This window comes from Camellia sinensis, chromosome 4 (genome assembly GCF_055761805.1).
Source record: "Camellia sinensis isolate YWXY chromosome 4, ASM5576180v1, whole genome shotgun sequence".
Taxonomy (NCBI): domain Eukaryota; kingdom Viridiplantae; phylum Streptophyta; class Magnoliopsida; order Ericales; family Theaceae; genus Camellia; species Camellia sinensis.
In genome coordinates, this window is record NC_138964.1 from 207,612,075 (window position 1) to 207,631,303 (window position 19,229).

Here is a 19,229-nt window from a genome sequence, read left to right on the forward strand (position 1 = left end):
GAAGGTGTTCGGTTGTTACATTTTCCGGACTATAACTAGTTCAAATCAGTTTTTTTCGACTTTCTGGACGATTGTAGGATTGCATGATTAAGGTTAGTATCAATTTGGTTATGAATACATGTTCAGTTTATGGTTTCATTCGTATAATGGATCAGATGCTCTGTTTTTGGATTTATATGGATTGGATGCTCTGTTTTTTCAATTATATGCATTTTACGTGGTCCTGTGGAGGAGAGTTCATTCATATTATATGAAGAATGTGTAGTTCTCATTTTACTTTGATGTATGCGTAATGAGGCTCTTTGTGGATGATTTGATTATCAGTATATATATCAATGTGAATGTTCACATTTTGTTAATGTGGAATATGTGAAGAATGTGGATGTTCTCATTTTAAATTGATGTTTACTTAATGAGTCTCTATGTGTGTGATATAATTCAGAGTGTATGTGTCAATGTAAATGTTGACATCTTGTTTATATTATGTGAAGATTGTTGATATTCTCATTTTACTTTGATGTTTGCTTAATGTTGACATCTTGTTAATATCAATGTGAATGTTCACATCTTCGTATTGTGAATTATGGATTTAGCACTTGAACTATACACATAGTCATCTATTTTTTGCACAATGTGAGTTTTCATATCAATTTTGATTACTGTTCATTGTTGTGTTTTTGTGTTTTTACAGGAGATGGATACCTTTATGCTGTTGGTGTGTACATATGGTTGTAGTACAACTGTAATAAATGTTGCCCGCGCAATGTGTTATTCTCGTTTGGTGGAGTGTTTGTGTGAGAAATGGGATGAGTTGTCTGCTGGTTCTATTTCATTGTTTTGTAAACTACCTGGGATTAGTAAATGTGATTTGGACAATGAGGAAGAATTTCAGAACATGTTACTGCTTGCTAAATCAATGGGGGTACAGCATGTAGAAGTTGTGGTTGAGTTGAAAAGTGATATTGGTCAGTCAAGTAGTTTGGGATTGCTGCGTGTGGGGGTTGAGGAAGAAATTGATGCACTACGGAGATTTTGCCACCATAAAGAGAAGGTGTTGTTGTCAGCCCCTTGGGCAAATGGTATTACGCATGTGGGACAACGGTTTGTTGGAGGTGCACAAGAATTTCGTGACGTTTTATGTAAGTATGCCATCCAATGTGGGTTTAAGTTTACATACGTGAAAAACGAGACAACAAGAGTTACTGTTGTGTGTGCGATGCGGGAGGAGAGGGGCTGCTTGTGGGCTATACATTGTAGAGCACAACGAGCAAATGATTTTTTCTACATTAAGAGGTTTAGTGATGTGCATACTTGTGGTACGGATGTCCGAACATCGAAGAATCCTCAAGTTAGTTCGGATTTGGTGTCGAATACCATATCTGAAATTGTGAGGGACAAGCCGTTGACTCGGCCATGTGAGGTGGTGACTATTTTGAAGAGGGATTATGGGCTAGGTGTGAGTTACCATGTCGTATGGTTGGGTGTGGAGAAAGCAAAGGCTGGTATTCATGGAGATCACTCGTTATCGTTTGACCAGCTGCGGTGGTATTCGGGATGTCGTGATGCGGTACAATCCGGGGAGTTATGTCAATATTGACTATGATGCGAGTAGTCAACAGTTTTGTCGCTTCTTTGTGTCATTCGCTGCGTGTATTTTTGGGTTCAATGCTTGTCGGCCTTTATTATTCCTGGATGGAACATTCCTCAAAGGTCAGCTACTTGCGGCAACGGCGAAAGACGGAAACAATGGTTAGTAGTTTTTTTTAGCTGTCTATTCATGTCAATATTCACTCTGAGCAGCATAGTCTAGACAAAAGAGTGATTAGTAAATTATAAGTAATGTGAACATTGACATTAGTATGCACTGATGTGAATGTTCACATTTGTGTATGCTAATGACAGTAATGTGAACATTCACAGTATTACACACTGATGTGAATCAGTATATACTAATGTTAGTTGATCCATTAATGAACAGTACTGTGAATGTTAACATTGTCAGTGACTCAACAATCAACAATGAATTATTAATGGTCGTTAATGTGAATGTTCACATCGTTGATGTTTACGAACCTGAATCCAAAAATAACAATAGTAAATAGGGCAATGTAGATATGAACATTCACATGACCTGTTTCGTTTATACTGTTTTCTATTCACTTTGAAATATTGTGAACAGTTGTGTATTGGTGTTGTGTTGTAGGTCTGTTTCCTGTTGCATTTGTAATTGTTGATTCAGAGACCACGGCCAATTGGTCGTGGTTCTTGCATGAACTTGGGAAGGTTATTGATGGGAAGCGCCATATTACTTTTATTTCGAATCGTAATCTTGGTCTGTTAGAAGCTATGCCGAAGGTGTTCCCATCGGCTCATCACGGTTATTGCTTACAACACTTGAAGAGCAATTTAAGAGACCGGATGAAAGGAATTGATAATGGATTCAAGGATCACCTAGGAAGTAGTTTGGGTGACTGTGTCTATGAGCCAACTGTGGTAGGGTTCCATGAAAAGCTTGCAAAATTAAAAGAGAAGGGTAAACAACGAGCTCATAATTTTTTCAAGGACTTGGCACCTGAGCACTGGGCAAATTCATATTTCAGGTAATAATAGTTTCCTAAGGTGTTCTATTTGTGAAGTTTAGAATGGTAGCGATGTGAATTTTTAGTTTAGAATGGTGACAATCTTCGAATTGTGTTTCATGTTCAAAGTAAATGATGTGAATGTTCACATCTGCTAATGATGACTGATATGAATGTTCACATCTGTTAATTTGTCAAATAGTCATGCAATGTATTACAGATTTGAATGTTGACATGTGTCATATTTTGTTGTTGTTGTTAACATTCACATCTGTTTATCATTTAAGTTGACAACATAATAAGCATATAATGTGAACATTCACATTATTATAAACTGGTAGCAGATGTGAACATTCACATTATTGTACCCTGATGTGAATGTTCACATCAGTGTATACTAATGTCAGTACTGTGAATGTTCACATCTATCAACGTGAATGGCCAGACCTGTTAAATTCCGTATTGTACAATGTTTGCGATATTGTGCAGGGACATGCGTTATGGAGAGATGACATCCAATTCGGCGGAGTCATTTAATAACTGGATTAAAGAAGCACGTAATCTTCCTATCACTCAAATGGTGGACACAATTCGTACTCAGTTGATGCGGCAAATGTCTGCATGGCGTGACCAAGTAAACAAATGAAATGAGATTATTTGTCTGACATTCGAAACAAGACTTATGGATTCGTTCAATGACAGCAGGTCTTGGCAAGTTAACAAAGCCAACGAGGATGTGTTTGAAGTTCATTCAATACCATCTGTTACATTTGATGTTGCGAGGCGTACATGTTCTTGCTTCAAATGGAAAATCAACGGATTCCCATGTGACCATGTTGTTATTGCCATTCAGAAGAGCCGCTACAATCTCAATGATTGTGTAGAACATTACTTTCATGTAGAGACATATCGTGCAGCCTATTCGGGAGTCATATTCCCTATACCATCGGTGGAGAAGCCGTCTTTTGATCCCACGGACTTCACTATATACCCGCCAACGGTGAAAAGACCACCCGGAAGGCCGAAGAAGAATAGGATCCCATCAAGGGGTGAGAAACTGAAGCAAATAAGGTGCGGGAGATGTGATAAGTTGGGGAGCTATAATCGAAAATCATGCACGGAGCCGATATAGGATGTACCTTTTTTCATTTCAATATTGTATTTTACATTGGATTCTTATATTCATTTTTGAAATAAGATTGTGTTGTGTTGGCAAACATTGGGTTGCAATAAGATTACGTTGCGTTGGCAAACATAATAATGCATTAGTATTTGATTTGTGTTTTATTTTCACTTTTTTAAGGTACCAATCTGACATTTATGTTAGTTGTGTTTTGGATGAATGCATGATGTTAACATTCACACTTGTGTAATATAATCACATTATGTGAATGTTCACCTTGTTGAACTTTCAAACATTTCTGTGGTGGGAATGTTCACATTGTTGTTACTGTTAACAGCATTAAAGTAGATGACATGAATGTTTACATCAATGTAACTATTCGCATCATCAACTCATAAGATGTGAATATTCATGACATCATTGTTGCCATTCGCATAATCAGAAGTTATGATGTGAATATTCACATCATCAAATTATTAGATGTGAATATTAACTTATGTTAAGAAATATCATACTCACACCTGTCATATTGTGTTACATGAACACTTTAAGCAATATTCACATCCATGTAGTATGGTTTAAAACAGAAGAAAGTGTACGATCATTCTGTGATGTGAACATTCACATCATGTCATGTGTATCCAAAAAAAAAAAAAATACAATCTCAATGTGCATGACCAACGCAAAATAGGCCTGAAAATGCATATAAATATATTGACTAAAAAATATCTGTACAAGCAATGATATAGACTTGATTTACAATTAAGCTAGTCTGCTCCAATGTGAAAAATCTATTGACACTAAATTGTCTTAAATGTGGATAACAAATTTGGGTAACAGTGATAGGTGGACACCCCCCACCTATAGGTTTTCACATTGCACTGTCTTTCTGTGGTTCAGAAAAAGGTATACTAATGAGTCTCTTATTTGACACTATTCAAAGTGATCTAGGCTGGCAACAATGTCTTCACGATATACATGCGCCCTCATGATGTAACAAACTGCAAGCCCGCAATCCACCCTGAAAATGCAAACTTTTTGTTAGATTTTGAAATTTAGGTGGGTAATGGTTGTGGAACATGTGTAGAAATCGATTTTAGGCTTACGAATTTGATGCTTGCTGAGGATAGATGTCCACTGATATGATTGTTTTCGAAGTATTTTGGCTTGATAAGTTGGTCCATAATGGTGATGATGGTCCAATGTTGTGCACCAAAACTGTGATGTAGTCCCTCTGCCAACAATGAAATTTCATATTAGGCACCAACCAACATAGGGCATACGTCCGAGTTCAAATATTACACATCACGACAAGTATTATTTTTGTCAGCCACTTACCAGTATTTGTGCTTTGTCAATATGTGGGTCATGTATGCCTTCTCTTGGGCGCAGTGAGTTATAATGCCTCCATACATTCTCTTTCACGTCGTACACAACAATTGTCCAGTGGAAGTTGTCGTGTATTGGGAAGATTAAGAATCTCTGGCCTTGATACTCCTTGATGTGTACATCAATCAGTTTATTCCTCTTGTAGGGGGTACTCTTGCATGATTTTCTGCACACAAAGGGCATACAATGATGTACCAAGTATTTATATCAATGTTTGATGTTACTGATGTGAATGTTCACATCTGCTAATGGGGAGTCATGTTACTGATGTGAATGTTCACATTTCGTAATAGTGAGTGATACTACTAATGTGAATGTTCACATTTCGTAATGGTGAGTGATACTACTGATGTGAATGTTCACATCTGTTAATGTGAGTGATACTACTGATGTGAATGTTCACATTTCGTATTGGTGAGTGATACTACTGATGTGAATGTTCACATTTCCTAATAGTGAGTGATACTACTGATGTGAATGTTCACATCTGTTAATGTCAGTGATATTACTGATGTGAATGTTCACATCTGTTAATGTCAGTGCTATTACTGATGTGAATGTTCCTATTTGCTAATTGTGAGTGATGTTACTGATGTGAATGTTCTCATCTGTTAATGTGAGTGATACTACTGATGTGAATGTTCACATCTGTGTATCATTTAAGTTTAACAACATAATAAGCATATAATCTTCAATGCGAATGATGTTAATGTTCACATCTGTTAATGTGAATCTTCTCAAAGGTCATTTTATGTTGTTGTTAACATTCACATCTGCCTATTATTTAAGTTAACAATATAAGCATATAATGCTGAGAAGAACATTCACATGTATTGAAACATAACCAAAATTAAAGTCTAGTGATTACCAAACATATGCTTGTAAAGATGAATGATGAATCTTCCAAACTTGGGTTGACTAGCCCTTGTAGTTCAAGTAGAATTTCACCATAAGCATCTATCACCTGCAGAACCAGAGGGGTTCAGTACATTATTTGCAGTGCCTTTACAGTGTGTGTGGGTGTGTATGTTTTGTACACATTTACAGTTGTCGTACGTTGTTGGTTATTGATTCTTCCTTGATGATGTGTATGATGTCATCAAAATACACATCTTTAGTCTTTGAGTCCCCTCGCCACACTAGCAACCTGTGCATTGTGATTACAGAAAACGTTAATGTCAACATTGCACATTTATGAAATGATCTAATTTATTAAGTATGTATGTGAACTGAACATGATCAAAAAAAAAAAATAGTTGAGGATATGTAAGATCACTTACTCATCACCGCCATTCTTGTGCAAATTTTAGACTTTTTGCTTGTTGAGTTTGTTCATGTTAGCCCAGACCTTCAGTTTGTTGTTCAAGGTTAACTTTTTGGACTTTGTTGGCTGCTTTTTTGGTGGTTGCTTGTCTAAATCTTGTGCTATTTGGACGGCATGTGATTGATGTTCGGCTCCATCTTTCCCTTTCTTCTGACCAGGCATGTTGGGGTATTCAAACTCGTCCAACCTGTGTTCGTTCCTTACCTTCTGCTTTATGCACTTTACCCTTGATAGGGGGCTGATAATGTGTTTCAATGCTGTAGTGGGATGCTTGTTAAGGCTATCATGAGCCTTTTGTGCTTCAACTTGAGTGATGATGTAGACGGACTGATCGTCAAAAAGGTCTTGAAGTATTGTTTTTTCACATTCCAAGTTAATGACCAACTTTTTCAGCCGCTGAATTTATGTATCTCTCCACTCCATGCAAGTCTTCATGTCCATGTCCACATTGGATGGGCCCGATTAGTCAAATAGTTTGGCTTCAAGGGCAGCAATCACCCTTGCCCTCAACTCCCATGATTCTTCCAACTGTTTGTATTTCGTTTCCCATTGCCGTACAAGAGCCCAAGCTTTTTGGTTTTCTTTTATGAGTACTTCCACAATGTCGGGCTTAGTTAGTTGTGCTATAATGATTCCTTTCTCAGCATTGGGGGTGCTACAGCTGGGGTTGATATAATGTCCAACATCATTCAGGTCCACTGTATCGACAGAAAATGCATCTCTGTCATCACTGCGTTGATTGTCTTTGCTTTGATCCTCATTGCTTTCATCTTTCTTTGCTACTACACTTGACAAAATCTCAGGTTTGGGCTCCACATTCAATTTTGTATGACGGTACATCTTCGCTTCAGTTGGTGATGCCATTAGCTCACCGCCATATACCTGCATTTGGAGACAGTATGTTAGTTAGATAGTTCCTCGTCTCACTATGTGAATAGGCATAATATATTTGGTTGTACTTCTACCTCATTTAAACCCAGCTTAGCCAAAGATATGGACTTCATGTTGCTATGTAAGGCTGTAAGGTCCCACTTTACGCATCGCGAAATGGCATTGGGGTTGCGGGGTTGTAAGATTGTTGTATGCTCACACACCCAGTACTGAAACAAATAACAAGTATCAGTAATTTGAATGTTCACATCAATTAACATCGATGTGAATGTTTACACCACTTGGCAGTAATGTGAATGTATACATCAATTAAAACTGATGTGAATGTTCACATCTGTTGATGTGAATGTTCATATCTGCTAATGGGGAGTCATGTTACTGATGTGAATGTTCACATTTCTTAATGTTGAGTGATACTACTGATGTGAATGTTCACATCTATTAATGTGAGTGATATTACTGATGTGAATGTTCACATTTGCTAATGGTGAGTGATGTTACTGATGTGAATGTTCACATCTGTTAATGTGAGTGATACTACTGATGTGAATGTTCACATCTGTTAATGTCAGTGTTATTACTGATGTGAATGCTCACATTTTGCTAATGGTGAGTGATGTTACTGATGTGAATATTCACATCTATTAATGTGAGTGGTACTACTGATGTGAATGTTCACATCTGTTAATGTGAATGTTTACACCAGTATCTACTAATGTGTGTTTGTACATTACTGAAACAGTAATGTGAATGTTTACATCAATGTTGTCAACTTCCACAGCAATACTGAGAAAGGTGAACATTCACATCAGAGTGTCCAGAGCCCGTAAATGTTCATATTAAACATAGAATAAGTTTTATGAGATTTACCATTAACAACATCACACATCCGGTGACTTGTCCTGGTTTTCCACAGTTTTGGCCCAATGAACCCATCAAGGTTGCCCGGATGCTCTCAGCCCAATCATACTCGATCATCTTGTCTAATGGGTCTATGTATGAGTAGAAAGTCCATCCAATTGTTTCTCCGGATGTAGAAAAGAATAGCTTGACGCATGCCTACATGCAAACTAATCTTGCGACCTCCTCATTGTCATGTTTTTTTGTGCCCTTCAATGCTTCGTTCAGAATTTTTTGTATTTTGGCAACACTTAACCGACTAACATCCTTGCACATTCGGTGTATGATGCCGGTTGTTGGTTTTGCACCATAAGAGAGGTCCATCGACTTGGTGCCGCAGTCCACCCCAAAAATCAGTGATACGTCGCTTCTAAAAATTTCGATGTTCTTATCCCCAATGTAAAACCTCCTACTAGATTGCTTGAATGTCTGTACTATACGTGCAATGACATCATCATATTTCATGCAGTGGTTGAGGTCGATTTCGTTACTGATCAAGCAATCAAATAATGCCCAGAACGGTGTTTTTCTAAGGCACTTCAATTGGCCACTTGTAAATTTTGTATCCTTTAACAGTTTGACCAATCCAGTTATATTTGACCGGTAGTTAACTTTTTTCATGTTCACTTCTTCAGGAACAGCTGTTTGATCAGGCTTGGTTTTAGGACGGGATTCCCCTCGCTTTCGCTTGCCATCAACTTTATGGGAAAGACCTGTGTGTTCAAATAAACACATATAATTGGCTGAAACACAGAGGATGGAACCAAAAGCACCAAACAACATTCAACAACCAACATTGACAGTAATTTGAACGTTCACATCATTGTACACTGATGTGAATGTTCACATCAGTGTATACTACTGTAAGTTTACCCAGTAATCAACACTAATGTGAATATTCACATCATCCATGTTTGCAAAATAAATTCTGAAAACAACAACAGTTATAGGGCAATGTAAATGTTTACATGGGTGATCACATTATGTTATAATTTGCTAAAAATCAAAGGGGGGAACCAACAGCGCCAAACAACACCCAATAACACAAACAACTTGGACATTGATGTCACAATATGAATGTTTACATCATATTCCATCACAGTGTTGAGTGAAGTTTGGGGGTTCTGACATTAATGTGAACATTCACATGTAAGTTTACACAGTAATCAACACTAATGTGAATGTTGACATCATCCACGTTTGCAAAATAAATTCTGAAAACGACAACAGTTACTGGGCAATGTGAATGTTTACATGGGTGATCATATTATGTTATAATTTGCTAAAAATCAAATGGGGGAACCAGCAGCACCAAACTACACCCAATAACACAAACAAGTTGGACATTGATATCGCAATATGAATATTTACATCAAATTGCATCACAGTGTTGAGTGAAGTTTGGGGGTTCTGACATTAATGTAAGCATTCACATGATGTGAATGTTCACATCAGTGTCTACTACTGTAAGTTTACCCAGTAATGAACACTAATGTGAATGTTCACATCATCCATGTGTGTAAAATAAATTCCGAAAACTACAACAGTTACAAGGCAATGTGAATGTTTACATGGGTGATCACATTATGTTATAATTTGCTAAAAATCATAGGGGGGAACCAATAGCACCAAACAACACCCAACAACACAAACAAGTCCAACATTGATGTCACAATGTGAATATTTACATCACATTCCATCACATTATTGAGTGAAGTTTGGGGATTCTGTGGACATAAAAAATGAACAATATCAACAGTGAAAGTAATATGAACATTCACATCATTATACACTGATGCGAATGTTCACATCATTATACACTGTTGTGAATATTTACATCAGTGTCTACTACTGTAAGTTTAGCCAATAATCAACACTAATGTGAATGTTCACATCATCTATTTTTACAAAATCAATTCCGAAAACATCTATGTTTACAAATTCAAATCCGAAAACCAGAAGGTGGATGTATACATCGATGATGACATTACGATTGAAAAGCAGAAGGTGGAATGGTATTCCTTACTTTTGTTCGTCATGGTTGGTGGCTATGGATCACACTCAGTGGATGAAATAAACTCAATGGGACGACAAGAATCTTCGAACGACGAAGCACCTTCCTTCCGGTGTGAACCTTCGCAGTGGTGAGACGAAGAGAAATCTGGGGTCGATGGTCGACGGTGGACGACGAGGACGTTGGTGAGGCGATGTGAATCTAGGGTTACTGGAGGTGATGTGAGTATCGTTTCGTGGATTGAGTTTTTGTTTTGGAAATTTTGTGGATTGAATAGTTGGAATAGGAATGGGTTTTGCGGAATCGGTTACACATGGGAGAGGCGGAGAGGGTTATTTCGTCCTTTTACAATTAATGGACCTAATGGAATATTCAGAAATAGTTTGGGTTTTATGGAACAAAATAGTTATAAATGGGATTTATCAAAAAAAGAGCCCTATTTTTATATAAATTTTATGTATGTATAGAGTTTTTCATTCTAAAATAGATTTTGTTTTAGATTATAAGAATCCTCTATATACATTATTTTGCATGGTATTTTTTTTAATTGTTTATAGTGTGGTATGTCTTTCCTTAATCATATTTTTGAATTTAAAATATATATAATAAAAAAAAAATTGTTAGGTGAACCTTTCACAATCATCATAAAATAGAAAGAATCTTGATTTGCCCAAGTGAGATCAAGATTTGATCAAAGATACATGTATTGTTAAAAAAACTATAAAATTAACTATTTTGATCAAAAGCAAACCTAAAATAAATTATTTATAAGTCCTATTAGGAAAACTTATGCTACTTATGGTCCTACTAAAAAACTTATGTTCTCATAAGTCCTGTGGGAAGTTTGTTGACACATTTACCCTCAATATTAGTTGTTAATATCGTAAATAACAGTAAAACCATATATAGGAAATTGAATGTTACCATAGATTATATCTATATAAACGTAACGTAACGTGACACCTACATAAACGTAACGTGACACCTATACGTAACGTGACACCTACATAAACATAACGTGACACCTATGATCTATGGTAACATGCAATTTTCTATATAGGAAATTGCATGTGTGTGTGTCAATTTCCGACCACACTGCCAATCAAGCACTCAGCTGGAGAACACTAGCAGAATAGATTAAGCCCGAACGACCTGTCACAAAAAGAAGAGATTCCGGCGGTGGCTCGTCCACCCGGGGGCACTCCGACGATCAAGTCAGTAAAATATCTCTCAAAGATAACCAATAGTGCTTAACTCACTAGACAGAGCATAAAAGACATACCTTAGACCCATGGGGGTGCCTCTCTTTTATAGCCAACACAATCCTAGTCCCAATAGAAGCCTAACTTCAATGGACTCAAGATTACTGCTAATCTTGGACTCCCGGTAAGATTGGGATAAACTCTCTAAGAGTTTTATCTTAATCCAAACTGAAGTCTTCTCTCATTTTAGGACTCTTGTTCCTTATCCACTTATCCTGGATTTCGGTATTCTCGCAGATAACCTCGGCCTAGTAGAGATCATCTCGACATCATGACCAGGACACGTGGCACCTCGGCTGGCACTTCGGTGACACCTCGGCCACGTGTTGTCATTCAAAAATTATGTCCCCACAACAGCCCCCTAGGTTCTATTACCTCAGCATCCTGAGGTGATGGAACCTATATCATTTCTTCCATTTAGCACATCGGCTAAGCTCGCTTCATCATTTATTGCCGAAGTCAAAACTCGTCAGCTCAATATGACCAAGACCTATAGTCTGCTTTCATCAATGCCTTAGAACCAACGACCAAGTTCGTTCAAGTTTCTCAGCCGAAACCGTCCTCCTAGCCGAGGCATTTGCTTTATTGAATCAAGAACTCCAAGAGTTCCAGCACGCTTATGAGCTGGCACGCACAGTATTTTAACCGTTTTTACCACGTGTCTTTCCCCTACTGGACCGTACCTGATACGCGCTATCAAGTCGCATCACTTTTGCATGCGTTGTCTGACAAGAACGTTGTCCAAGGCACCATATTTTCCATTTTGTCGCCTTTTCATGCTTTTGATCAAAATCAACTCTCTCTCCGTCTTTTCACTTCTGCATCTTCGTTCTTGTTCAAACTTTCTCTCTCAAATCCTCCATTGTTGCTTTTGTGAAGCTTTCTGCAACCAGTTTCACTCTCTCCTTCCAGTGAGGCTTTCGTTGCACTTCTTTGCTTACTACCACCGTCTGATACCGATGTACTTTACACCGGCCTTTTTGTAATCTAAATAATCTTTCTTTAATGTTAGGCCGAAGTGCGTTCTTTCCTTTTCTGAATGCATTCTTTAATATCTTCTTTCAATGTGGTTGTATGTGTCCTCTTAAAATAATTTGCATGTCTTCAAAATACACCTTAACTGTGTAATCTCCTCGGGGTCTAACACTTCGGTTGTACCCACTAATCAGTTTATCTCAGCCTCGGCTTAACACTTGAAGTGTTATTTACAACTCGATACTTCACTCTTAGCAAGACTTCTGTCTTCAAATTTCTTTAAAGTCTTGGCAATATGGTAATCTCGGCAAGTATGTAGATATTTCTTTTAACATTACTTTGGCTTAACTTGTAAATTTTTTTCAAAATTTCAACAAGTGTTAAACCAATCTTCTTTTAACATAACCTCGATTTACTTCAACTTGTAAACTTAAATTTCAACAAGCGTTAAACATGACCTCGGTTTAACTTCAACTTGTAAATTTCAATTTCAACAAGTGTTAAGCATGTCATCGGTTTAACTTCAACTTGTAAATTTCAATTTCAACAAGTGCTAAACATGACCTCGGTTTAAGTTCAACTTGTAAACTTCAATTTCAACTTCAACAAGTGTTTAACATGACCTGGGTTTAACTTCAACTTGTAAATTTCAATTTCAACAAGTGTTAAACATATTATCGGTTTAACTTCAACTTGTAAATTTCAATTTCAATAAGTGTTAAATACATCCTCGGTTTAACTTCAACTTGTAAATTTCAATTTCAACAAGTGTTAAACATATTATCGGTTTAACTTCAACTTGTAAATTTCAATTTCAACAAGTGTTAAACATGACATCGGTTTAATTTCAACTTATAAATTTCAATTTCAACAAGTGTTAAACACATCCTCTGTTTAACTTCAACTTGTAAATTTCAATTTCAACAAGTGTTAAACATGACCTCGGTTTAACTTTAACTTGTAAATTTCAATTTCGACGAGTGTTAAACACATCCTCAGTTTAACTTCAACTTGTAAATTTCAATTTCAACAAGTGTTAAACATATTATCGGTTTAACTTTAACTTGTAAATTTCAATTTCAACAAGTGTTAAACATGACATCGGTTTAACTTCAACTTGTAAATTTCAATTTCAACAAGTGTTAAACATGACTTCGGTTTAACTTCAACTTGTAAATTTCAATTTCAACAAGTGTTAAACACATCCTCGGTTTAACTTCAACTTGTAAATTTCAATTTCAACAAGTGTTAAACATGACCTCGGTTTAACTTCAACTTGTAAATTTCAATTTCAACAAGTATTAAACATGACATCGGTTTAACTTCAACTTGTAAATTTCAATTTCAACAAGTGTTAAACATATTATCTGTTTAACTTTAACTTGTAAATTTCAATTTCAACAAGTGTTAAACATGACATTGGTTTAACTTCAACTTGTAAATTTCAATTTCAACAAGTCTTAAACATGACCTTGGTTTAACTTCAACTTGTAAATTTCAATTTCAACAAGTGTTAAACATGACCTCGGCTTGAAAATTCTAACTCCCAAGCATCATTCTTTAACCCTTTGCCCCCTAATGTAAACTTAAGTTCCACTTGGGTTCTCATTAGGCACGTGACTTTGACCTCGTCACCGATGTAAGATTTGAACAAAGACTGGCTGAGGTTATTAACCTTGGTCTCTTTACTAAGGCACTTAGCTCCAATCTGTGTCTGATTTTGCCAATATGACAAGTCCAGGTTAACCCAACTTAGTTCAATTCTATTATATGCAAGTAAAGTTTCTACTCTGCCATATAATAAGTCTAAGTTATTCGTCATGTTTCAATCAGAAACATGGTCATAGGACTGGTCAGTCCTATCGCACAGATTTCAAAAATCAAACTAGCACTTTATTATTGCTTCAGCCATTATGCCCCATTGCCGGCAACCTTTCTCAGGCTGAGGTCCCTAATTTTGAACTCTCTTGGGCTGACCTTCTTGTTGTAAGCCCTAGCAAGTTGTTGCTGGTATGCCCCCAGACGAATTGCTGTTCTATCGCACGTTGTAGGTGGATTTCAAAGCATTTTCATGCTTTTTTACATAGGTTTCAGCTTCTTTTTGCATGTAAGGCCAAAAGAATCCCTACGATATTGCTCTATGGGCAAGGGATCTGCCCTCTGAATGGCTTCCACATACTCCTTTGTGGACCTTATACAAAAATTCTTTAACTTAGGTCAAGTTCTTCTCACCTAGGACTTAATCATCTAGGCTAGGATCTTGTCTTCTGGGATCTGGGATCTGCTCACTTGGGCTGAACTCTTGTCTTCTCGTAGCCAGTGTTATCTCGGCTTAGCTTCGGTGAACCATTTCTCTTCTCTTGTTTGGACGCCTTTGTCCCCGGCATGTCCTCCTCGGCTCTGACATACTTTTCTATCCTGGCCATCAGCTCCTCTATGCTTTTCGGCAATGTCTTTGCCAGTGATTTTTGAAGTAGGCAGTCATCCTTTAAGCCATTTTTAAACGACACGACCGCCACCTCTTGGTTGCATCCTGGTATTCGGTTGAATACCTCATAATACCTTTTGGCATAGGCCCTAAGGGTTTTATCCTCGCCGATCTTCAAGGCCATTAGAGCGTCCACTCTCACTGGCTGTAGCTTGTTTGTCATGAACCTGGCCACAAACATCTCGGCCAGGCCTTCCCAGGTTTTCACAGTTCCTTTCGGCAACTTATGAAACTAGTCCGATGCAATTTCTCCGAAGGATAAGGAGAACACCTTGCAGAGCAACGGCTCGTTCCCAGTGTACAACGCATCGAGTTTAGGTACAAGCCGACAGGGTCCGACTTACCATCGTAGATTTGGAATCTCGGCATGCTAAACCTCTTCGGGGCTTCGAATTTGTCCAATACGGCGTTCTCGGCTTGACCGGGGAGATTACCTCGGCATCTTGTTGCTTCTTCTGTAGGTGATCTCTCAAGTCTTCTTTGTTCCGCCCAGGAGCTCGGCTATCTCTCGACTTCAGTTTTTTTGGCATACTACTCTCAGCTTCGTTGTGGGCCCTTTTTGACCTTTCTCCATGAGTTGTGTCGAAGCACAGCTCCTGCCTTTGAACATGCCGATGTTCTCTGGGGTCTGCTTCTTTAGTGCGATGTGTCCTTCATGACTCTTCTCTCCTTGACTCTCCTCGCCCAACCTCCCTGGAAGGCCGGTGAGAGTGTTTTTCGCTTCTGGTATGCTGAGGGGCTATTGGGATTGGTTTTTGCCCTCCCTTCTGCGCATTGGCCGCTGGAATCGGCGTGTCCTGCAGCGGGAATGGTGGCTGCATGACGTTATTTTGCATCATAAAATTGACGACCGATTGCAGGTCTGCCAACTTGTTCGCCATCTCTTTCACCTCTTCGTCCCTCCGCAGGCATCTATCATTCCATACTTGGAGGTCGTCCTCGTTGTAGTATCCGCTTCGATCTGGTTTCTTTGGTACGTCATCATCCTGGCCGACGTCTTTCTTGCCGTGATTTTGGTTCTGAGGCTCCTCATTGCGACTATCTTCCTCCATATTAGGATCAATGTTCTTACCGTTCCTAGCAGGGGTTTCGTCCCCAACTTTATCTTTCTGTCCGTCGCTAGCCATCTATTCTCCTTTCTTTCCCACAGACGGCGCCAAATTGTGTGTATCAATTTCCGACCACACTACCAATCAAGCACTCAGCTGGAGAACACTGGCAGAATAGATTAAGCCCGAACGACCTGTCACAAAAAGAAGAGATTCTAGCGGTGGCTCGTCCACTCGGGGGCACTCCGACGATCAAGTCAGTAAAATATCTCTCAAAGATAACCAATAGTGCTTAACTCACTAGACAGAGCATAAAAGACATACCTTAGACCTATGGGGGTGCCTCTCTTTTATAGCCAACACAATCCTAGTCCCAATAGAAGCCTAACTTCAATGGACTCAAGATTACTGCTAATCTTGGACTCCCAGTATGATTGGGATAAACTCTCTAAGAGTTTTATCTTAATCCAAACTGAAGTCTTCTCTCATTCTAGGACTCTTGTTCCTTATCCGCTTATCCTGGATTCCGGTATTCTCGCAGATAACCTCGGCCTAGCAAAGATCATCTCGATATCATGACCAGGACACGTGGCACCTCGGCTGGCACTTTGGTGACACCTTGGCCACGTGTTGTCATTCAAAAATTATGTCCCCACAGCATGTTACCATAGATCATATCTACATAAACGTAACGTAACGTGACATCTACATAAACGTAACGTGACACCTATAATCTATGGCAACATTCAATTTTCTATATAGGAAATTGAATGTTACCATATAGGAAATTGAATGTTACCATAGATCATATCTACATAAACGTAACGTAACGTGACACCTATGTAAACGTAACGTGACACATATGATCTATGATAACATTCAATTTCCTATATATGAAATTGAATGTTACCATAGATCATATTTATATGAAACGTAACGTGACACCAACATAAATCGGCAACATTTTCAGATTCAATTTTAAAAAATAAAAACTCATTAAGTTTGCGAAACGTAACGTGACATGTTACGTTACGTTTATAGAGGTGTCATGTTACGTTACGTTTATATGGGTGTCACGTTACGTTACGTTTATGTAAATGTCACGTCACGTTACGTTTATGTAGGATCTTATGGAATACATTCCTATCTAAATAGGACTTGAGACTCTATAATAAATTACACAAGACTTAACCTACTATAAGTGTCTAAAAAATGACTTATAAATAAGTCTCCCTTCTTTTAAATTATGCATTTGCTAAAAGGTCAAGCTTTACTTTTTATAAATGGCCGAAACAATTATTTTCATATTTTTTTCCTTATAAGAAAACTTGTGTAATATTTATATCATTAGAACCAACGATTTTTCTGTTTTTGTTTGTTTGTTTGTTTTTTTTTTTTTTTTTTTTTTTTTTTTTTTTTGGTAGACACTCAATGAATTTTCATATAATTGTTTAGTTTTCCATAAATAAATCTATAAGAATTTATTTATTTATGTGACTTATAATCATTTTTATCTAAAATGATAATATCACATTGGGTTATTTTGGGTATCACTTATAACTTGATTTTTTACTTATTACAAAAATACATGCAAAAAAAATAAAAAGATATGTAATAAAATAAGTCAATAAATAACTTATTTATGGTGTTGCCAACATTTGAGATAGTAATAAATATAAAAAAATCAATTTTTGCTAAAAAATTTTTAAAATCAAAAAGTTGAAAAGATTGACATCTACTTAAAAGTCAAATGTCACAACACTTTTTTTCAATCATAAAAAGTAAGAAAATGTCTCGTAACTCAAATTTTGTGGCTCAAAAGTGACTCACGTTTTGGTCATTTTTATGTTGTTCTGTACTCAAAACGACGTCGTTTTGACCATTTGAGCCACTTTTGAGCCACAAAATTTGAGCTACGTAGCATTGTCGTAAAAAGTATTGGCTTGTAATTTTCAAAAATAAAATTTTCAATAATTTTTTTGATTTAGTAATTTCTTGTAATAATTTAGTCAATTTTTGCTTAGTTTTTAAACTCACTTCATCTATATACACTTAAAAAATATATAATTTGTGCAAAAATCTTTCAAAAATTTATTAAATAAAAAAATATATATAAATTTAGTACATTTTCGTATTTTGTTGTATGAAATGATTTTTTTTAAAGATTTTTTGTACAAATTTTATATTTTTTAAATGTATCTAAATTAAATAGTTCTAAAAGTTTTAAAAATGATTCAAATGTTAAAAAAAATATTAAAAATACGGATTGAAAATTCATAAAACTATTTTTAAAAATTCTAAACCAAATAGATTTTTTTAACAATTTTCTAAACACATTAAATTTTAACTTTTTTAAAAAAAATTAAAAAGTTATGAATTCACCAAAAAAAATTAACCCAAATAAATAAATAAAAAGTTTATATACCATGGCTGGTTTGACATAAAGGCTTTGGGTTAAAATTGTCACAAAAAAACTTTGTCTCGTTTGACATGCGAGTGTTTTAGTCAAAAAAATTAAAAAGTCTGTAACTTATACTAAAAAGTCAAAGATTCTCATTTCCTTCTAATTTTTGCATATTTTTTCGTTAAAAATTAAAAAATTATTCCAAATATACTAATTTTTTTACCTCATATTTTAACCAAAAATTCAAAAAGTTATTAAAATAACATGTTCTCAAACGAGGTTTAAAAGTTAATAAAATAAAATATCACATTTAAATCATAATTATCTCATTTTTTTCTCTTACAAAAATTTTTAAAAAAAAAAGTTAAAAAAATCAATTCCAAATAAGACTAACTAGAAAATAAATATAAAAAAAAAAACTAAAAAATCGAGTTTGGGAGAGATGAGTTTTAGAGATAAAAAGTACGAAAAGTTGTTTGGTTTGATTTTTTTCAAAAGATGTTTTGGAAAATTATTTTGAGAGAGAGTTTTGGAAAAAGTGATTGATTTGATGTGTATGAGAGAGATTTGTTTGGAAAACTTGTAAACCAAACAAGTTTTGGAAAAAAAATTTGGAAAATTTTGTTTAATTTGATTACTTTTGAAAATTTATTTGTAGAAAATTTTTCTTAAAAATTTTTGAAAAACACAAACCAAACAAGTCCTGAGAGGGTAATTTTTGGAGAGAATTGGACCGAGCTGTAAGATGGACTTGGCCCAAAGTGTGAAGGACTCAGTAAAAAGGCCGTAATGATATTTCGGCCCAGAAGAAGCATAGTTACTCCGGCCCAG

At 36.4% G+C, this 19,229-nt stretch overlaps 1 protein-coding gene and 1 long non-coding RNA gene across 2 annotated transcripts; one reads left to right on the forward strand and one right to left on the reverse strand.

The window, feature by feature from the left end:
• The first annotated feature begins 1,508 nt into the window (after positions 1 to 1,508).
• LOC145824408 (uncharacterized) lies at positions 1,509 to 4,100 on the forward strand. The gene is made up of 7 exons (XM_082924054.1): positions 1,509 to 1,749; positions 1,921 to 2,094; positions 2,204 to 2,377; positions 2,498 to 2,600; positions 3,069 to 3,194; positions 3,285 to 3,650; positions 4,040 to 4,100. Exons 1-7 carry the CDS (start codon positions 1,509 to 1,511, stop codon positions 4,098 to 4,100), a joined length of 1,245 nt encoding a protein of 414 aa, XP_082780180.1.
• Positions 4,101 to 5,017: 917 nt separating this feature from the next.
• On the reverse strand, positions 5,018 to 6,249 carry LOC114261417 (uncharacterized). Its single transcript, XR_014365832.1, has 3 exons — positions 6,148 to 6,249; positions 5,960 to 6,055; positions 5,018 to 5,257 (listed from the first exon to the last, which is right to left on the reverse strand). It is a non-coding gene; the product is annotated as an uncharacterized LOC114261417 (long non-coding RNA).
• Positions 6,250 to 19,229: the final 12,980 nt, after the last annotated feature.